Consider the following 22094-nt stretch of genomic DNA (forward strand, 5'->3'; position numbering starts at 1 on the left):
GGTCTGGTTAAGCTCACCACCAGTGGTGGATGCCTCTCTAAGCTCTGGGATCCTGAATTCCAGCAGCTGGATAGTGTGCCCTTTGTTGGAAACTGATGGAGAAGGTCTCAGACAAGTTCTTCTGCCTCATGTGGACACCGCTCTCCAAAACTCTGCCAAAGGCACTCGAAGTAGGCACTATGCAATGTTTTGGCAAGAAGGAAGAGCTACTTTTCACTTATTTCATCTGGATAGGTTATCTATGTGCTGACTGAATTTTTCCCAACTAGGCAGTGATACGCATTGCTGTATCCCTTGTACCTTTCATCATAGTGGACACAGGAAACATTTATTGAATGAACACTTATTGAATAAAAGGAGAGAAAGGGGGACTAGTATTTCTAAAATGGCTGCTGTGTCCAATCTCATTTTAGGTGCTTTACAGTCTTATTTCATTCTCACAACAATTCTGTGAAATAGGTGGGATTTACCACCATTTTAGAGGCTCAGAGAAGTTTAAGGACTTGATCAAGGTCATACAGTGGTAAGTGACAGCATTGAAATTTGAACCCTTATCTGACTGACTCCAAAGCTTTTATTCCCTCCTCTACGCTTTGTTGTCTTTGTGTAAGAACCTGAAGAGGAGTAAGGGACTGATAGTAACATACCTGAGCAGAACAGATGACAAGGGACATTAAATTAAATATTTGTTGAATGAAGGTGAAGTATGAGTGCCTTTTACATGGTAGGCTCAGTGCTGGCACTGAGGATATTTCTCAGGATATTTAGAGTTGAGTACTTGCTACAGATACTATATGTCCCATGTAAGAGGAAAAAATAAACCATTTTTTCCCTTTATTTTCTACTCATGGCACAATTTGGTGACCCTAGATATGTGGGGATTTTTTTTCCCACACACCAAGCAATTCTCCAGCAGATACCAACTGGGTATCCTGTAATTCAGTTCTGATGCTGTCTACCTGGAGATAGTGTCAGATCCCACAGATTGAGAGCTCAGATCTACTGTCCCCACATCAGGTGCCAGTCACAAGTCCTGGGCTACCTGTACTTCTGACCAATTGGCTACAAACTGTGGTTCCTATGATCCCCTCCTTGGGTTTGATTAATTTGCTAGGACAGCTCACAGAATTCAGGGAAACATTTTCCTATGTTTGCTGTTTTTTTATGATAAATAAAAATTATAGGAGGCCATTGTTTTGTTCTATGTTCCTGCACTAGGCCCTAAGAGACCAGACTTAAAAATCAAAATGGAGTCACCCCTGCTAAAGTTTCACATCACTAAACCTAAACTGAGAGGGAGATAACAGCCAGATTCCCAGACAGACCAGTTTAAATCTTCAATAGGCATGATAATGAAGTTCCTTCTGCTTTCCTCCTCGCAGAAAAGGATAGCCTGAACTAAGATGATATTAAATAATCAGTTATTTTTCTATTGTCTCCCTATCCCCTTTATAAGGAAAGTAACTTTGAAATGACCAATTTGCTTTTTATTCTTTGTTTCTGCTTTCTTCTGCCCTTTTTCTTTCTGTCTGTAGAAGTCATCCTCTTGCTCAGCTCACTGGAACATTTACTCTATTTTATGAAATGAAGTGTTGCCCCATTCTAGAATTACAATAAAGCCAATTGAGATCTTTAAATTTGTTGTTATTTTGTCCTTTTTCAATTATAAAGGGTATTATAAAGGATACAAACAGCCAGATGAAGAGATGGATAGGGCAAGGAATGGGGGGTGTGGTGTGTGGAGCTTCCATGCCTTCTCTGGGCAGACCATTCTCCCAGCACCTCCATGTGGTCAGCAACCTAGAAGCTCATCAAGTCTTGTTGTCCAAGAGTTTTTATAGAGCTTGATCTCCAGTCCCACCCCACCCTACACCACCTTTCCTAGAAGTAGGTAAGACTGCAAGTTCCAACCCTGTCACCTCATTAGCATTATCAAAAGACAGAATTGCAACAAATTTGATTTTAAGATCTTAATTGGATTTTAACTTTAATTTATTCTATTTATTAAATCAAAATCGATTATACATATTTTGGGGGTTGAACATTGAGATATGTTGATTAAATCAATATTACTAGCATATATATTGTTACAAATAGTAATTATTCTTTATGCCCCTTGTCCAATCTGTCCCCTTCCCCCATTCCCTCCCCCTCCCCCCTTTAATTGCCCTAGATTTCTTCTCTCCTTGTGAAAGAATCACGGTTACTCTGTTAATTTGTTGCCTAGATGATCTGTCCAATGCTGAGAGATGTGATTGGGTCCCCCAATATTATCATAGAGCAGATACTTCTTCTGTCACTCTGAAATGGGTTTTGTGGAAAGAGACATCCTCTTCTTTTCTTTGTCTCTGCTGGTGACTCTCCTTGTGTCAATGCACTCCAGTGGTTGGCAGACCATATCTGCATGGTGGTTGTGGCGTCTAGCCGCTTTTGCAGCAGCCATGGTTATTGCGGTGGCTGTGGTGGCCACCCACGTGGAGGTGCTGTTTTTGGTATGCTCCTTGGCACTGGCGGTATGCCTGGTTGTCGGGTGTGTTTGGTCTCCTTCTCCATGTCTCTGGTCCTTGGGCAGGCCCCAAGGCGCTGGCGCCATGTGCCTAGTTGTGGGAGAGGGGTCCAGTCCCCTTCTCCATGTCCCAGGTCCCTTGGCGGGCCCTGAAGTGCTGGCGCAGCGTGCCTGGTTGAGGAAGGGCGGTCTGGTCCCCTTCTCCATGCCCCGGGACTGTGGGCAGGTCCCGAGGCACTGGCTTGGTGTGCCTGGTTGTGGGAGAGAGGTCCAGTCCCCTTCTCCATGCCCCAGGTCCCCAGGTGGGCTCTGAGGTGCTGGCATGTTGTGCCTGGTTGTGGGATGGTGGTTCGGTCACCTTCTCCATGCCCCGGGTCCCTGGGTGGGGCCCAAGGTGCTGACATGATGTGCCTGGTAGTGGGAGAGAGGTCCAGTCTCCTTCTCCACACCTCAGTTCCCCAGGTGGGCCCTGAAGCTCTGTCTCAGTGTGCCTGGTTGTGGAAGAGAGTTCCATTCCACTTCTCCTTGCCTCCGGTCCCCGGGCAGGCCCCAAGGTGCTGCTCAGTATGCCTGGTTGTGGGAGGGTGGTCCGGTCCCCTTCTTCACGCCCTGGGTCCCTGGGTGGGGCCCAAGGTGCTGGCACGGTGTGCCTGGTTGTGGGAGGGTGGTCCGGTCCCCTTCTCCACGCCCTGGGTCCCTGGGTGGGGCCCAAGGTGCTGGCACGGTGTGCCTGGTTGTGGGAGAGAGGTCTGTTCCCCTTCTCCATGCCTTAGGTCCCTGGGTGGGCCCCGAGGCTCTGGCATGGTGTGCTGGTTGTGGGGGAGAGGTCTGGTCTCCTTCTCTATGCCTTGGGTCCCCAGGCGGGCCCCAAGGCGCTGGCTCCGTGTGCCTGGTTGTGGGAGAGAGGTCTGGTCCCCTTCTCCCTGCCTCGGGTCCCTAGGCAGGCCCCAATTTGCTGGTGTGGTATGTCTGGTTGTGGGAGGAGGGTCCAGTCCTCTTCTCCATGCTCAGGTCCCCAGGCTGGCCCTGAGGCAATGGTGCAGTTTGCCTGGAAGTGGGAGTGGGGTCTGGTCCCCAGATCCAAGCCTCCAGTTCCCACGTAGGCCCCAAGGTGCTGGTGGTGTACCTGGGCCGGAACTAATTTTTTGTCCTTTGCTTCTATCACGGGGGAACTTCCTGTGGGAACCAGTACTTGACCTGTGTGGTTGTTTAAATTGCTACTTTGCTGCTGTTTCCCTAGGGAAGGCTTTTTGTGTAGATCAGGGTTTAATGGCTGATGTTATAGATACTTCCGGCTCTCTAGAGACCCGGTGGATCTGTGTTCTGTGGCCTGAGTTTTTCATCAAACTGCACCCCAAGCATTCCTGACCAGTCTCCTCTTAGTTGTTCTGTGCTGATTGGGGGGCAGGTCGGCTGTCCTTGCTGTGTCCCAGTGTTCCCCTGGTGAGCCCATCTCCCCAACTGCCCGTGCTCCAAACACTTCCCATGGGACGGGCCCTGCGCTGGTCCGTTGCAATGACTCACTGGTGCCTGAACTGCTCCCTTTTTTCAGTTGTTCTGGCTCCTCGCTCCTGCGTGGGTCCACGGGAACCCTATTAGTGGTCTTGCTGTCCTGGGGGCCGCCAAGGCCCTCTTCTCTTTTGCTGCCTCCAAGTAACTCCATCTGAAGGGCACAGCTGCGGCTTCTGCCAGCTCCTGCTCCATGTGTTCATCAGCTCAAGCCTTAAAGCAGCTGAGGCCCAAAATGCTCAGGGCAGCTTTTTCTTTCTCTCATTATAGTTTCTCCTGCCTTCATGAACTCCGTAGGTCTCTCCTCCTCTTCTCTTGAGCTCCAGCTGCCCCAGCTTGGCTGATGTTACATTTTTATAGTTGTAAATTTGGTTGATTTGTGGGAGAGAGTGACACTGTGGACCGTCTATTCCGCCATCTTGATTGGATCTTCCTTAATTGGATTTTATTTGTGATTCTATAATTGGGCAGCACCTCACTCTATAAAATAGGATGTTCTGATGAGCTGAGTAGAGGAGGTTGGCTTTATAGGCAGAAAAAGGCTGAAGAAAGCAGAAATAAAGAATAAAAATGGATTGGTTGTTTCCAAGTTACTTTAATCATAAAGATTAAAGCAGAGGGGACTTCCTTATACTGGCTAAAACTGTCTTGTTTGGGTATTTGGCTATTATGTCTCTCTCCTGATTTCTCAGAAGGTCAGATAAACGACTTAGTTTCAGCTTGTTGATATGGAAATTTAACATGAGTTAACTCCATTTTGATTTGATCTGTTGGGTATAGTGTAGGAGCTCAGTCCAAACCAATGGTCTCCTATAAATTTTGTTTAACAGTATAAACTTAAGTGTGATCAAAAGGTCTTGAAACAAAAGATACTCCTATCACTCGGGAAATTCCAAGGGTTTTAGAAACTTTGTACAAGAACCAAATATATAACAAAAGATGCTCCTATCACACTTAGCACTCAGGAAATTACAAGGGATTTAGGAACTTTATGTCAGGAATGGGGAACAAACACCAAACATATTTCATATTATACCACAACCCGTTAAGCCTGAAATATTTACTGTTTGGCCCTTTATAGAAAATGTTTGCTGGCCTCTGCTTTAAATTTTACCTGTCACTTTTGGCAACTTTGCTGTGGGTTGCCTGCTTTGTTCTCCATGCCATAACCTGGCCACATTTCTAGTAAGCCATGCTTTTACTTTTCCTCTGGCATATCTCTTCATCAGCAGTGTCCTTCTGAGTCAATTTAAAGTGGGTGAGTTCATGGGTGTGGAGAAAAAGAAACAACCTCAGTCCCAACCGAGTGAAATAACTTGATTTTTTAAAAATCAGAAAACAAGAAGAAGCATGAGTTAGTTACTTTTAAGGGGGCATTTCAATTTAAAAATTACCTATACAGTCTTTTGTGGGGATTTGCAAATAAAAAGTAAAGTAGCAATACAGAAGACCCTCTCTGTTCAAGGGAAATTTATGTAAGAAGTCCTGTGGGAAAGATGGCTGCAGCATAGTTCTTGAATCTCTTCACATCTCAATATAAAAACAGATAGAGCAACTAGATATAAAAAACAAGCCTGCAACAAAACCAATTGAAAGGTATCCTCATGAACCCCAAAATACAAGGAGGTATGGACAAACCACTAATAGCCACAAGGCTTGTATGGCATCCACCGTTGTATAGGAGAAAACAGGGAAGCAGTGGGGTGTTATACTTCTCGCTGTGTAACAGAGATGAAAAAAGATTACTCAAAAAACAACATGAATGTGATGAGAGCCCAAATGGACTGCACCTCAGCAACTCCTCTGTTAGAAGGAGAAACTGGGTAGCAGCCCAAGTTGGTTTTTGCTTCAATTTTTATTGAAAAAACAAGGAAATTACAGGAAAAGAACAGATGGTTAATCAGTCATAGTAAGAACGTAAAGAAATTGGCTATGTAACAATCTTCATCCAAGCATGCATGGTTCAAAATAGTTTAAACAATATATCATCAAAATAGTCATAAATCTGGGCTGGCCCGTGGCTCACTCGAGAGAGTGTGGTGCTGATAACACCAAGGCCCCGGGTTCGGATCCCATATAGGGATGGCCGGTTAGCTCACTGGGAGAGCATGGTGCTGACAACACCAAGTCAAGGGTTAAGATCCCCTTACCGGTCATCTTTAAAAAAAAAAAAAAAAAAAAAAGTCATAAATCTAAGCTAGGTGACATGCAAAAGAAACAATAAGACGATCATGAAAATGCCTGACTTCTTGAGAAACTCAAAGAAACAGCTTAAAGCAAAATGTGGAAAAACCCCACATACTAACTAATCTAGCAAAACGTCCTTGGAAATCTTTTTTTTTTTTTTTTCTTTGTCTTTTTGTGACCAGTAAGGGGATCGCAACCCTTGGTGTGGTGTCGCCCGCACCGCGCTCAGCCAGTGAGCGCACTGGCCATTCCTATATAGGATCCGAACCCGCAGCGGGAGCACTGCTGCACTCCCAAATGCTGCACTCTCCTGAGTGCGCCACGGGGCTGGCTCTGGAAATCTTAACTCACGTATTTTCCCATCATTTAAGCTTTGTTGTATTAAAGGTTATTGCCCTCAGAACAATCCTTGTTTTGTTTCAGTTCTCCTGCTCACATTAAAGGCTTTAAACCTGTGTGTATTTCCTTTTCACAAAATCTTCCAACGAACCCATTATATTAACAGTCAGTGTATATAATCCCTAACCTAAACAGTGATTAGAATTGATTCGGTGGGCTCTTGCCCCCGAGCTGTAAGCTCTTGCTTCCTGTCTGAGGACTTTTGTCCCATACATGCATTACTTAAAAACCCTATACTAATAATCAAATAGGAATCAAGATTTCTTACTCTCTACAGTGGGGTATCTGAATCTGAGAATGGGAGAACCCCAGAATGGCCAACAGGTTTTCATGGAAAGTATGGTGGGCCAAGCTGAAACTGAAAAGGGTTTTGCCTACTCTACTTGTGGATGAGTGCAAGGGGTTGAGGATGGGGACTAAAAGAGCTGGAGCAGTCTTGCTCCTATGAAATTTTGAAACGCATCCATGGGGAAGGGTGGCCTTTCCAGGATAGGCCCCCACACTGAGAAGAACCTGCTATGACAGGAAATTTCAGGAGGAATCCACCATACCTTGTTGTTTTTTTACCTCTATACAAAAACAGAAGAGGGAGCTCTGTGAAGTTAGAAAAGCCATCCTGATCCATGTCTCCTTCTGAAAGTTCAGAAAAACAAATTTCATGTAAAAACAGCTATAGAAGGGCTGGCCTGTGGCTCACTTGGGAGAGTGTGGTGCTGGTAACACCAAGGCCGTGGGTTCAAGTCCCTGTGTAGGGATGGCCGGTTGGCTCACTTGGGAGAATGTGGTGCTGACAGCACCAAGTCAAAGGTTGAGATCCCCTTACTGGTCATCGTTAAAAAAAAAAAAAAAAGGCAATAGAAAAGTATCAAAGTCAAATTCTGTGCAAAGCTATTATAAGAACAGAGGGCAAGAAGCAAAAAACATCCCTATAGACAATGAGAGCTCTGTTCTATGAGAACGTCTCTTACTATGTAGATCAAAACTATAACCACCTATTTCAAAACACCGTCAAGAAAATAATATGACATGAAATAAGAACATAAATGAGAATTAGAAAATCCCAGAAGTATATGACAGGGCTCAGGCAAGAATTAGAAATGTAAGAAAAATTATTTCAGAAATGAAGAATAAACTAGAGGGAACACAGGAATGTATAAACACAACAGATTTTTACTTAAGAAAAACAGAAGATTAAAAGGAAGAATTTTAAAAAATAAAAGATTAAATTAAGAGATAAAAAGAATTCAAGAATCTGTATAATACTGATTTCAGAGAGGGAGGAATGCTGAGCCAACGTGAAGATCCCCATGATAGTGGGTATCTGACACACTTATCTTTCTGGCAAATCATCAAACAACCTTCACTATCCAGAGGCTTAGATAGGGAGATACTGGTCTGTGTGCACTGGGAAAAGCTGAACTAACCTGAAGGAGGATGCTGGGCTGACCTTGGGGAGACAGTAATTTTTCTCAGTGTTCCAGACTTGTCTCTTATCCTGATAACCTAACTCTGGCCTTAGTTACTTGTTTTCTGCCGTAGCCTGCTTAGCAAGAGAAAAGGCTTATTGTAGTATTACATACAACTGTAACATGCTGATTGAATTTAAAACTATGTTGTAGGTTTTTACAAAACACTAAGGAAAACATGAAAATAAGCAAACAACATAAATGGGCAAGTCATTTAAAAAGTGTACAAAAAATGTTAAATTTCTGCTTCCCAGTAATCAATAGATGCAAGTGAAAACAACGAGATGGCATCGCCCTTTCCCTACTGCCCCCATCACATTGGTAAAGATTTAAGGGCTGGCTGGTTAGTTCACTTGGTTAGAGCATGATGCTGGTAACACCAAGGTCAAGGATTTGGATCCCCTTAGTGGCCAGCGTCAAAAAAAAAAAAAAAAAAAAAGATTTAAAAAGATAATTCCCTCTGTTTTCAAGGATGCAAAACTGACGTACGACTGGTGGGGTGTAAACTGGTATGGTGTTTCTGAAGAACATTTGGGCAGGATGTAACAAAACCTTAAAATTTTTTGTGCTCCACCCCGTAATTCTATTTTTAGAATTTTATTCTAAGAAAATAATCAGAGTTACATGCAAAAATGTATGTTTTAAAGATGTTTACCATAACATTATGTATAATAAAGAAAAATTTGAAACAGTCCAGAGAAATATCAAGTAATAGGAAACTGGGTAAATTCTGGTAGAGTTATAATATAGCACTTTATGTAGTCACTAAAAAGCCTTTTTAGGACTATTTTGTCTTTGTTTTGGAGACTTGTTTTGAAGAGATAGGGAAATGCTTATAATGTACTGAGAAAACGAGGATGTTAAATTGTATTGTTAATTTTATTTTTAAAAATAACAAAAAGCTGCAGACTTTAGTCTACAGAGAAAGGACTAGGAATAGATACATTAAATTATTAACATTGTTTATTTTGGGGTGGTGGGGTTATAGGTGATTTTTATTTTCTTTATGCATCTGTATATTTTCTGAGTATTCTACAATGTACCTCTACTCTGTAATCAGAAAAAAAGGTGTCAATACAAAAAAAAAAAAAGGAATAAAACAAGAGTGCTTTTGAAAATAAGTTCTTGATTGTTATGTCCATGTCAATGTGACCTCACTCCTCTGCCATCAACACATTCACATAGCATAAATATGTGATTTACTCTTAATATACTATTTTAAAACATTTCTGTTAGTGTGTAGCACTTTGTGAAGTAATGGGTGTGATTTGAATATCATCCTAAATTTCATTTCCTGCAAGTAAGCAAAGGGGAAATAACTTTATTTATTTATTTATTTATTTTTTCTTTCTGTTTTTTTTTTTTTTTTTCCGTGACCGGCGCTCAGCCAGGGAGTGCACCGGTCATTCCTATGTAGGATCCGAACCCGCGGCGGGAGCGTCGCCGCGCTGCTAGCGCAGCACGCTACCGAGTGCGCCGCGGGCTCAGCCCATAACTTTATTTTTATATAAGTGGTCTTCAAAAAGTTCATGGAAAGATTGGTCTTTTAATTCCATTTTCCATAAACTTTCTGAAGTACCCATGTATATTATAGCTGTCAAAATATTGGAAAGAGAAAAGAAAGTAGATGAAATATTACCTCACTTTCTAGACAATGCTTCTTGTCCAGCCCAAACACTTTTGTTTGGGGTATATGGTTTGGGAGTTGGAGTCATGTGTTCTAGTCGTAGGCTTTCTACTGTAATTGCATAAGATACATGGGTGCTTAGAACCTCAGTTTTTTCATTCCCAGACTAGGTCATAGGGCTGTTTTGTGGATCAGATGAGGGATAATGGTCATGAAAGCATTGTGACACTAACTGTAAGGTATAAAGAATTTTGAAGCTAGTGTAATGGTTGAAAATCAGTTTCAAGCAAGAAATGAATAACATCTTTGTTTTAACTTCATTTTCAGGAAATCAGGCAACACCAAAAACAGCATCAACCACCACGGGCACTTCTACAGTATTGGTGGCAACAGCAGTCCATGCATATCGATAGTAAGTAGCTAAGAAGAAATGCTTTTAGAAGTTTCGTGGAGGGGAATGCTGTTAAGCCCCTGTCTCATTGCAAAATGATTACTCAGCCCTTTCATAGACAAAGTATCAGTAATACTTTCAACATTTCAGTTGGAGATTTCTGCACATAAAACTTGAAGAGCCATTATTTTGTCTGCACTCTTTAGGAAGTGCTTGTATGCTCAACAACTGTCAAAGTTCTCAAAGCCACTTCACTGAGATATCATGAATAATAGATATTTAAAGAGTAACGAAGTTGTGTAAGAGATTTAAATTATAAACTGCTCACCTCTGTCACTTTCTCGAGGCTGAATGACTAGATTCCTCCACCTCTATATGCCAGAAAAGAAAGCTGGCACTGCGTACTTTAAAAGATTACTAATACCTGTTGTTTTTCTTGCTTCTCTAGCATAAATGGTCAATATGTAAAGCAGGGCAAATTTGGTGCTGCAGTCCTGGGGAACCACACAGCCAGAGAGGTGAGAATATCCCCATACCTCATGTATTTTCAAGTATCCCAGATAATACCAATGAGCTAGTTTGTTTATCTGCACCTGCCCAATGTCTCTTTTGTGAGAGGATTAGAATGATTGTTTTTACTGGATGTGATGTGAATTTATAATATTAGGTATATAGTACATGATCACATTTTGCTTACCATTGTTCATTGAAACAAATCCACCCACTCAAAATCTTTAAATTTGACTTTTGTTACATGGTCCTAGCTTAAGAATTTGGAGAATTTTATTTTATTTATTTATTTATTTATTTATTTTAAAAGATGACCGGTAAGGGGATCTCAGCCCTTGGCTTGGTGTTGTCAGCACCATGCTCAGCCAGTGAGCCAACCGGCCATCCCTATATAGGATCTGAACCCATGGCCTTGGTGTTATCAGCACCGCACTCTACCGAGGGAGCCACGGGCCAGCCTAAGAATTTGGAGAATTTTAGAGTAAACCATTTATTAAGGACATCCCTTTTTCTCAGGTAGTTAATAAACAATACTTATTGTACTACTTAGAGTATCATGTCTTTAGGCTTGCATTAATGACCAGTGTTTATCATAACTTTGAAGGTTTGGTAATAAGATTGGCAGTTGATCACAGTATAATACTGGTTTGGGTCAAAAAAGGAGATGTGGCTAAAAGCCCCCAGACTGATTTCCTCATGTGGGTTATATCTAGCTTCAAATTCTGCTCCAGAACGTTTTGAACATTGTTGAAATAAGCATAAGAAATTTTAGAATTTCAGAGGTCCTGAGAGCCTGGAGTCTATGTTCCTCAGAGACTCCAAGGCACAAAGATTACCTGTCCAGGGTAGCTAATATAATGGACAACACATATTGTATTAACAACAAACAAAAAACTTAATTATGGGGAATTTGAAACACACATTAAAAAAAATGGGGCTCGAATATTGAACCCCCAGGTACCCATTACTATGCTCTAACAGTTATTAATGTTGTTTTATCTATAACTCCACCTTCTCCTTCCCTTGCTCAGATTATTTTGACACATCTCCAACATGCAATTTTTGCTGTAAATATTTTATTATGTATCTCTAAAAGATGAGTTTTTAAAAATAAAACTGTTACACCATTATCACACCTAAAAAAGCAAGCACCTAAAAAGAAGGTGAAATTCCTTAATCTCATTCACCACCAGTTAGTGTTCAGATTTCTTGATTGTCTCTCTCTCTCTTTTTTTTTTTTTACAATTTGTTCAAATCAGGATCGAAGGTCCCTATGTTGCAGTTGGTTGCTATGTCCCTTAAATCTCTTTCATTTTTCCATCAGGAGGCGAATAATGTCTGATTGTCTCTTGTTTTGTTATGTTAACAGCCATGATGATTATTATCTAGATATAGTTATTAGAGGATGCCATATGGATTTTTTAAATCTGGTATTGTGACTTCACCATACTTCATCACCAGATAGATTGTAGTAGGTCATTTCAGGCAACATACCCACTGCAACAATTATAAAGAAGCAAATGAATTGCACGAATTATATTTTAAAATTCACTGGAGAGTTGTAGAAGTGATGAAGACTAGATGAACTAAAATTTCAAAGAGGGAAGAGCTAGTGAGATGACTCTGTTTTCTTCCCTTAAGTCTTTTGCTGATTTTAGGTATAGATTAGGCATCAGGTATGGTGCAAGCAGAGAGACTACCAAAGAAAAGAGAAACTGGCAAAACTACAGGAGCTCCAATCACAAGATTGGTTTTTCCCATAGGACATTTGCTGAGTTCTGGGATGGTGTGGAAATCTAGAGGCTATACCAGAAACACAGAGGAAAATTTCTGAAGTCTTGTGGTGCATAGGGGATAAATCCCACTAGAGGGAGAGGACCTGCAACAAGCAACAACTAGTCTTCCTCTCAATACATTTGCTATATTTTGAACTTCATGGGAAAGAGAACTCAGCTCAAAATCTCTGATGGGTAGAACTTTCAGGACTGAGAAGTCAGAGACCTTCTAGGCTGTCAATCAAAAGCCTGGAAAGATCATTGTATTAGTGTTCTCCAGAGAGACAGAACCAATAGGATATATAGATATATAGATATACGAGAGGGGATTTATTAGGGGATGAGCTCACACAATTATGGAAGCTGAGAAGTCCCACCATAGGCCGTTTACAAACTGAGAGCCTGGGATGCTGGTAGCATGGCTCAGTCTAATTCCAAAAGCCTCAGAACTAGGGAAGCTGATGATGTAATTCTCAGTTAGAGGCCAAAGGCCTGCGAGCCTGGGTCTGCCACTGGTATAAGTCCTGGAATCCCTAGGCTGGGGAGTCTGGAGTTCTAATATAAATGGATGGATGAAAAGAGTATATCCCAGATATACTCTAGAGTGAATAGAGAGAGAGATTTTTGCCTTTTCCTCTGTATTTGTTCTCACCAGGCTCACAGCAGATTGGATGGTGCTCGCCCATATTTGAGGGCAGGTCTTCACCACCTAGTCCTTTCAGAGTCACATGCTAATCTCTCCTGAAACACCCTCACAGACACACGCAAAAATATTGCTTTACCAGGTTTCTAGGTATTCCTTACTCTAGTCAAGTTGACACCTAAAATTAACCATCACAATCATGCTTGAGAATAGGAACAACTCAGAATTGGAACAACTGACTTTTCTTTGTTTTTGTGACTCTTAATAAATCTGTGATCCTTCCTTAACTGGTTTAATCAATAACAGGATTGAGGTGATCAGCCCCTCACTCTATCTGCTTAATATAAGAAAAGGAAAATCCTTTCTGGTGGAGGATTGCATATGAGCTCCCGTAGCGGCCACCCCCGCAACTTCTAAGAGTGAATTTTAATTATTTGTTTTTTGTTTGTTCAATTATGCCTTGTGTGTGTGTGTGTGTGTGTAAATTAAATTTGCCATTTAATAATTTTTAAGTGCACAATCTAGCAGCATTAATTACATTCACAATATTGAGTAACCATCACCAGTATCTGTTTTTTCATCATCTCAAACAGAAACTGTAACCAATAAGCAATAACCCTTCATCTCCCCTTCCACCAACCCTGGAATCTACTTTCTGTTTCTATGGATTTACCTACTCTAGATACCTCATATAAGTGGAATCATACAGTATTTGTCTTTTTATGACTGGCTTATTTCATTTAGCATAATGTCTACAAGGTTCATCCATATTTTACCATGTATCATCATGTCGTTCATTTTCATGGCTGAATAATATTTCATAGTATGTATATACCACATTTTGTTTATCCCTTCATCAGTTGATGGACACTTGAGTTGTTTCTACCTTTTGGCTATTGTGAATAATGGTGTAGTGAACATTGATGTACAAGTGAATGTATGAGTTCCTGTTTTCAGTTCTTTTGGGGTATATCCCAGGAATGGAATTGCTAAGTCATGTAGTAATTCTTTGAGGGTTGTTCAGAAAGTTCATGGAAAGATTCATATTACCTTTTAATTGTATTTTTTCACAAACTTTTTGAAGTGCCTTTGTATGTTTAGCATTTTGAGGAACTGCCAAACTGTTCTCCACAGTGGCTGCACCATTTTATGTTCCCACAAACAGCATGTGAAGGTTCGTTCCAGTTTCTCTATATCCTTGCCAACATTTATTTATTTACTTATTTATTTTTTATTCTTACCATTTTAGCTGGTGTGAAGTGGTACTTTATTGTTGTTTTAATGTACATTAACTTAATGTCTAATGGTGTTGAGCATCTTTTATGTGCTGATTGGCTATTTGTGTATTTTCTTTGTGGAAATGTCTATTCAAGTCCTTTGCCCATTTTTTAACTGGGTTGTTTATCTTTCTGCTGTTGATTTGTAGTAATTTCTTTTGTAGTATTTCTTTAATATTCTGAATATTAAGCCCTTTTCAGATATACAATTTGCACATTTTCTCCCATTCTATAGGTTGTCTTTTTACTTTCTTGATAATGTCCTTTGATGAATGAATGTTTTTAATTTTGATGAAGTCCAATTTGTCAATTTTTTCTTTTTTTTACTTGTGCTTTTATTGTTATATCTAAGAATCCGTTGCCAATACCAAGATTGTGAAGATTTACCTCTATGTTTTCTTCTAAGATTTTATTTTATCCCCCTATTTTGTATAATATACAAGTTGGGTCTACAATAAAAAATTACATGATGTGAAGAGGTGGAAAAATATAACAGATAATCGAGGTAACAAATAAATCAGGAGTAGACCCACATAATTTAGATATTGAAGTTAATACTGCAAAGTATTTAAAATAACTGTGAATAATATCTTAAAGGAAATAGAAGGAAAGTACAAAAGGGATGAAAAGATAGACAATCTAAAAAATTAGAATTCATAAGAATAATCACAGGGCCGAGCCCGTGGCGCACTCGGGAGAGTGCGGTGCTGGGAGCGCAGCGATGCTCCCGCCGCGGGTTTGGATCCTATATAGGAATGGCCAGTGCACTCACTGGCTGAGTACCAGTCATGAAAAAGACAAAAAAAAAAAAAAAGAATAATCACTGGCTGGCCACCAAAAAAAAAAAAAAAAAAAATCAAATGGCTTTCTAGATTTGACAGATACAATTTTTGAAAAGTAAGAACTCATTAGATGGGTTTAACAACATCTGAACACAGAGCAGAAAGCAGAATTAGTGATTTAGAAGGCAGATCAGTAGAAAATATCCAAATTGTAACACAGAGAGAAGAAAGAATAGAAAGAGACCAGAGCAAAGATATACATGTGACATGGCCAAAAAGGTATAACATATGTGTAATTGAAATCCAAAGACAATAGAATTACATCTTTAAAGTGCTGAAGGGAAAAAACAAAAACCCTGCCTATCTTGAATTCTATACCAACAAAAATATCCCTCAAAGATAAAGGCAAAATACATTTTCAGACAAACAAAAGCTGAGAGAATTCATTGCCGGCAGATTTGCACTACAAGAAACATTAAAGGAAGTTCTTCAGGTTGAAAGAAGTGTATGTTTGTGTCCTCCAAGACATAATAGCCTGTAACTGGAAACAGCTCAAATGTCCATAAACAGGAGAATGGATGTATAGATTATGGTGTATTCATATAATAGAATACTATTTGACAGTAAAAGAGAACAAAGTATTGGTATATGAAGTAACAAGGCTTAATCTTAGATATGGTGAGTGAAAGAAGCAAGACAAAAGAAAATACACTGTGTAATGCCATTCCTATAAATTTAACAATAGCAAAATTAATCAGTGATAGAAGTCAGAATAGTGTTTACCTCTGGGTGGGGATTACTGACTAGGAAGGAGCATGAGGGAGTCTTCTGAGGTACTGGTAATGCTGGGGTTTTTTGTTTTTTTTTTAAAATCTGGTTGGTGATCACATGGGTGTACATGTGTGTAAAAATGTATTGTGTAGAGTTATATATTTAAGGCTTATGTACTTTAGTATATGTTTTTCCTCAATTGAAAAATGTTTTGTGTTTTCTTTTAAGTAACCAGTTACTCTTAGTTACCCATCGTATAAATGAAAAAATCAACAAAATAAAGACATTGCTAATTGGAGTTACAGAGTAAAGCGAAAATCAGAAGAGATTAAAATGGATAGGGAGAAGATAGAATTTAAAATCTAAGCTTTAAGGAATGAACAGAATTTTGAATTTTATAGTTCTATGAAGCACAACCCCTGATGTCTTACTGCTGACTTTGTATTGCCTTTTAACTTCCATTCTCTTTTTTTCTCCCCCATCTTTGCTTGAATACAGTATAGGATTCTTCTTTATATCAGCCAGCAACAGCCAGTTACTGTTGCTAGGATTCATCTGAACTTTGAGTTAATGGTAAGAGTTCCCCATATTGGAATCATTAGCTCCTTTGGGATAGGTTTACCGGAGAGATTGTTCCGAACATTCCTGGAAGAAATTAGATCCAGTGCTTCAGCCCTGGTTGTCAGCATGAGTATCTAACAGAGCCTCTCAGAAAGGTCTCTTGGTTGGCTGCCTTCTGGGAGTGTGGGCTAAGGGGTGGTTGGTGGAGGGTGGGAGGGAAGAAGAAAGGTTCCTGATACCTCTCTTTGTTTTTGTTTTTGTTTTAAAGGATCTCCATTGGCTTTATTGTGATTCTAGAATCAGGCAACACGTTATTCCATAAAACAGAATAAGTGTATTCCTCATTCCCCCCAATCCCTCTTTTTGGGCTCACCTGAGTCAAAGCCCCCCTCCTCTATGAGTTTAAGCAATCAGATTTATCCATTATGTTGCTTGTGGTTGAATTATCCCAACATTTCTTCTTTCCTAGGTTCGGCCCAATAACTATAGCACCTTTTATGATGACCAGAGACAAAACTGGTCCATCATGTTTGAGTCAGAAAAGGCTGCGGTGGAGTTCAATAAACAGGTGATATCATCTTACTCTTCCTGTAAAAAGCCAGAACACTTGTTTGGATATCCCTTAGTTTTAGGAAATTATATGGAAAACCCATAAACTGCTATGTTTTGTTAGTGACAAGCATAAAAATTACTAAATTTGTCATATGAGCCTATTATATTTCAGGAAAATAATAGGAATATTTATTGAAACTCCTTGATGAGAATTTTTAAGGAAAAAAACAGCTAAATGTAAACTTACTCGATTAAAACATTTTTCTGCTACATAAATTATCTTAAGGAATAAATAAAACTATCTTTTAAAAATAGCGTTTTAAAAGAATTTTTTAAGTTATCACATACTCATTATAGAAAATTTAGAAAAGCATTTTTTTTTTAAAAGATGACCGGTAAGGGGATCTTAACCCTTGCCTTGGTGTTGTCAGCACCACGCTCAGCCATTGAGCTAACCGGCCATCCCTATGTAGAATCCGAACCCGTGACCTTGGTGTTATCAGCACCGCACTCTCCCAAGTGAGCCATGGGCCAGCCCTAGAAAAGCATTTTTTAAAAAACCATTTATAATCTTACTACCTAGAGTAATCACTATTAACATGTTATGTTTCTTTTTTTTCCTATGCATAATATATATAAGTAGATGTACTCCTTTAAGAGTTCAGTATCTTGCTTGTTTTACTTAACAATTGTACAATGCATCTTTTCCTACTTCATGACAAATTATTTGGAAACATTTTTGAAGGCTGCATAATATGGATGTTGTTGGCTATGATTTGAATGTGTGTGTCCTTCCAAAAGTCATGTTGAAACCTAATTACCAAGGTGATGGAATTAGGAAGTTGGGGCCTTTGGGAGGTGATTAGGTCATGAGGATTCAGCCCTCATGAATGATATTAATGCTTTGATAAAAGAGGTCGTAAAGAGCTGCCTCCCTCTTCTATCTTTTTTTTTTTTTTCTGACCGGTAAGGGGATCTCAACCCTTGGCATGGTGTGATCTGCACCATGCTCAGCCAGTGAGCACACCGGCCATTCCTATATAGGATCTGAACCCACGGCCTCGGTGCTACCATCGCCGCACTCTCCTGAGTGAGCCACGGGGCTGGCCCTGTTCTTTCTCTTTCTGCATGTGAGCACACCTCAAGAAAACACCATCTGTGGAACAGGCCTTCACCAGACACCAAATCTGTTGGTGCTGTGATCTTGGACTTTCCAGCCTTCGAGACTGTGAAAAATAAATTTCTGTACTTTAAAATTACCCTTCTGAAGTATTTTGTTATAGCAGCAGGAACAAACTAAGTTTGCTGTAACAAAGTACCTATAAACTGTATCACTAATAAATAACAGAAATGTATTTCTTATAGCTCTGGAGGCTGGGAGCCTGAGGTCAGGATGCCAGCATGGTTGGGTTCTGGTAAGGCCCTTTTCTGGGTTGCAGACTGCTGTCTTTTTGTTGTATCCTCGCATAAAGAGAGTAAGAGAGCTCTCTGGGGTCTCTTCTATAGGGGCTCTAATCCCATTTATCAGGGCTCTACCCTCATGATTTAATTACCTCCCAAAGGCCTCACCTCCTAATGCCATCCATCCCATTGGAGGTTAGGATTTCAACATAAGAATTTTGGGGGAACATAAATGAGTATTAAGTCCATAACAGATGTTCCTTAATTTATTTAACCATTTCCTTACTTTTAGGCATTTAGATTGTTTTCAGTCTCTGCAATAAATGATACTGTAGTGAGCATTTTTTAAATATAAGTTTGTGTAACTGCATATTTCTTTAGGCTTTATTTCTAGAAGTGAATGATTGGGTCAAAGGGTTGATATTTTTAGGTTCTGAGTACAGTTTGTCACACTGCTTTTCAGAAAGATGATACTATTTCACACTTATCAATTCTCTCACTATACCTTTGTCAGCATTTAGAATGATCCTTTTTTTCTTTTTGTCTTATTTGCTTGGTTAAAAAATGTCTCTGTTTTAGTTAGCATTTATTTAATTGCAATAATGAAACTTTTTTTAAGAAAACGAATAGCGTGTTTTTAATGTATATTATGTTATAACACTGACTATAGAATAATTATTCACAGAGGTGTGTCTGACTCCTTTTTCTAAAATTTGTGCTAAGATAATACGGCCAAATCTGTATGTGTTGGTGATGTGAGTTCTGGGAATGCAACATAATTTTGTAAAGGGCCTTTTTACTAGTGTACTGTCTTTAGAAGTGCCTTTTTAGAAGCTCCCCTTTCTTTCATTGGTTCCCAAACACTGAAACTGTAAGTTAGTATAGTAATCACAGTAACGTTTATGGAATACTTACAATTATTTGCCAAGTGTGAGCTACTTGTATTAGCTCACTTAATTTTTACAACTACCCTATGAGGCATACTAAGCTTTTCTGTCCATTTTATAAGTGGGGTCTCTTGGGTACATAAAGATTATGTTATTTGGCCAAAGTCACAAAGTTAATAAGTGGCAATACCTGGATCTGTAGCCAGACATTCTGACTCCAAAGCCATAGGCACTGTGATTCCTGGAGAGATTACTGACTTTGTATGGTTTACTTCTGAAAATGAAATCTGTTTTGTTAGTGGACACAGCTGTTTGGGAAAGAGCATTAGCAATAATGGAATGTGTTCTTATTGAGCTGAGACTAAGTTTATGCGGTTTTGATTTTGTCTTGCAGGTGTGCATTGCCAAGTGCAACAGCACTTCTTCCCTGGATGCAGTGCTCTCACAGGACCTCATTGTGGCAGAGGGCCCTGCTGTAGAAGTTGGAGATTCTTTGGAAGTGACCTATACTGGCTGGCTCTTTCAGAATCATGTGCTGGGCCAGGTAAGAAAATGTACCCTGCAAGTTCTTTTGTAATTTAAATAGCATGAGGTTTATTCCCATGGACGGTATTATTACTGTGGATCGCTGCTGTTGTCAAATAGAAATCTTTTAGGAGCCCTGCTTTAGTCATTACTTCTGCTTTGGGGGTATATTCATGAAATGCTAATTTGTAAAATGTACTCAGTGCCATTCTATCTCTTCTGCTTAGGGAAAGTGGAAAACAATTTCCCAAGTGTTATTTTTGCTTATTGTTCATGAGTATGTCTTTTCCTCCTATACCAGTTTTAAACATGAATATATTCTTATGGAATTATGTCTTAAAACTTTTTTTTAGATCCTCCTCACAGTTTTTCTCATAATAAACACTATAAATATGTTGGGCTTGTTGTATTTTAATGTTATTAAGCTCTCAAAAGCAATATAGTATTATAGAAAGATCTTTAGACTATGAGTTTAAAAAAAAATTTTGATTCAAGCCCCAATTTCATCCTAACTTGACCAAGTCATTTAAGCTCTCAAATTTTTTTTTTTTCCATTTAGAGGTTATTGATCTTTACTTTCCTTATTTGGCATGATTGGTGTCAGCATCAAATGAAATCATTTATTTGAAAATGTTTTATAGATGAAAAATGCTTAAATACATTGTGGTAGAAATGTATTTTTTTCTAAACTTGGAAAATCATTGTCTCGGAGATATTCATTATGATAATATCCTTTAGCCATGATGTGGTCCCATCTTTTCAGGTCCTTTAAGAACTATTTGTATTTGATATTCCCCTTTCCAGAAGTACTGTGCTGGTATGTAGTTAGTTGAATATCGTAATAATAATAATTATTTTTGAAATTGGCTGACCTCATTTACTTTGATCAAATTGTAGGTTTTTGACTCCACTGCTAACAAAGATAAGCCGCTTCGCCTGAAATTAGGTTCAGGAAAAGTCATCAAGGTAAAGGCTTAACTTTGTTTTTGTGTGGTTTTGTCAGTTGCAGTGAACTTAATTTAGATTAAATTTTTGTGAAATTTGTAACCTGGGTATATCTTCTGAGACTCTGAAAATGCTTGGTTGAAAAGTAGGTGGGAAAAATGTATCACATTATTTGCATTTGGGAGATTTTTACCTATGAAACACTATTTTGAGGATGGTCTTTCATTTCTTTTCTTTAGTCCCTACCCTTTCTTCTTCATCCTGTGACTGAAGAAATTATTACATACTTTCTATAGCCTAACAGGGAAAGAGGTGAAACTTTCTTTTAGAAGTGTGTCATAATGGGTTGATTCTCACCTGTCTGGGTTTCTTTGAATCAGTCCTTCCCAGTCATTGTGGGAGGCAACTATGACATAGCAGGAGGAGCACTGGGATTAGAATCTGAGAACCTGGGTTCACGATGTGGATTTTTTCTTTTTCAACTGTTTGTTTTATAAAGTGAAGAGTATTTTACATGGAGTATCATGGTGTCTACTTTTCCCAGAATTCTTTGGAGACTTTTTCCTATAGATCATAGCAATTAAGGCATGATCCTTGACTCTAGGAAAACCTAGTGTTGAGTTTCAGCTTAACAACTTACTAACTGTATGATTTGGGGCTAGTTATTTAACCTCTACAAGCCTTAGTTTTCTCATCTGTAAAATGGGGATAATGCTACCAACCTTATGAGGTCATTCTGTGGATTAAACAAGACAATGCATGTAAAGCACTTACCACAGTACATGGAAAAAACATGCTTAATAAATGAGGTTCTTTATTTCTCTCTTATTACCATTCTTTTATCCCCCCCATTTTCTCTCATCATCTAAGATATGTATATTTCATCCAATCCCAGATGTGCCAGCTTTTACAAGTAGCTTTAGAAGCTGTATTCCAGATATTCTTATAACCAATGTGGGGCGGTAGTTGAACCTGACCTCTGGAAGCACTGACTAAATCTGAAAGTGTAAATAAGTGAAACCTGATGCTTCTGTACTTCACTTTGTCTTATGAGGAGCTTCTTGTCTGATGAGCTTTTCCCCATCTCTGATTTCTAAAGAGCTGGGAGGATGGAATGCTGGGCATGAAAAAAGGAGGGAAGCGGTTGCTTATCATCCCTCCAGCCTGTGCTGCTGGCTCTGAAGGGGTAATAGGCTGGACTCAATCAACGGACTCAATCCTGGTGTTCGAGGTGGAGGTTAGACGGGTGAGTGAAACTGCGCTGTGTGGTGTTGTGAGTCCTGTGAATATCTCTTTGCTAGTTAAGTTAAATGAATAAATAAATGAACATGTTTGAAAACCAGGTTCTGAAAACAGATTTCTTTTAAAAAGTAGTAATGG

At 39.4% G+C, this 22094-nt stretch overlaps 1 protein-coding gene across 5 annotated transcripts in view; it reads left to right on the plus strand.

Annotated features, from left to right (window-relative positions):
- FKBP15 (FKBP prolyl isomerase family member 15) overlaps positions 1–22094 on the plus strand; it is a 69099-nt gene that overhangs the window by 8500 nt on the left and 38505 nt on the right. For all 5 annotated transcript variants that reach the window (XR_010022141.1, XM_063081844.1, XM_063081845.1 and 2 more), the window contains exons 3-9: positions 10022–10106; positions 10534–10603; positions 16342–16416; positions 16874–16972; positions 19639–19788; positions 20667–20735; positions 21814–21960. Coding sequence is in view for 4 of the 5 variants with exons in the window: in XM_063081844.1 (XP_062937914.1) it covers positions 10022–10106; positions 10534–10603; positions 16342–16416; positions 16874–16972; positions 19639–19788; positions 20667–20735; positions 21814–21960 (695 nt within the window). In the remaining variant the exon portion in view is untranslated. The remainder of the gene's footprint in view (positions 1–10021; positions 10107–10533; positions 10604–16341; positions 16417–16873; positions 16973–19638; positions 19789–20666; positions 20736–21813; positions 21961–22094) is intronic.

This window comes from Cynocephalus volans, chromosome 17 (assembly GCF_027409185.1).
Source record: "Cynocephalus volans isolate mCynVol1 chromosome 17, mCynVol1.pri, whole genome shotgun sequence".
Taxonomy (NCBI): Eukaryota; Metazoa; Chordata; class Mammalia; order Dermoptera; family Cynocephalidae; genus Cynocephalus; species Cynocephalus volans.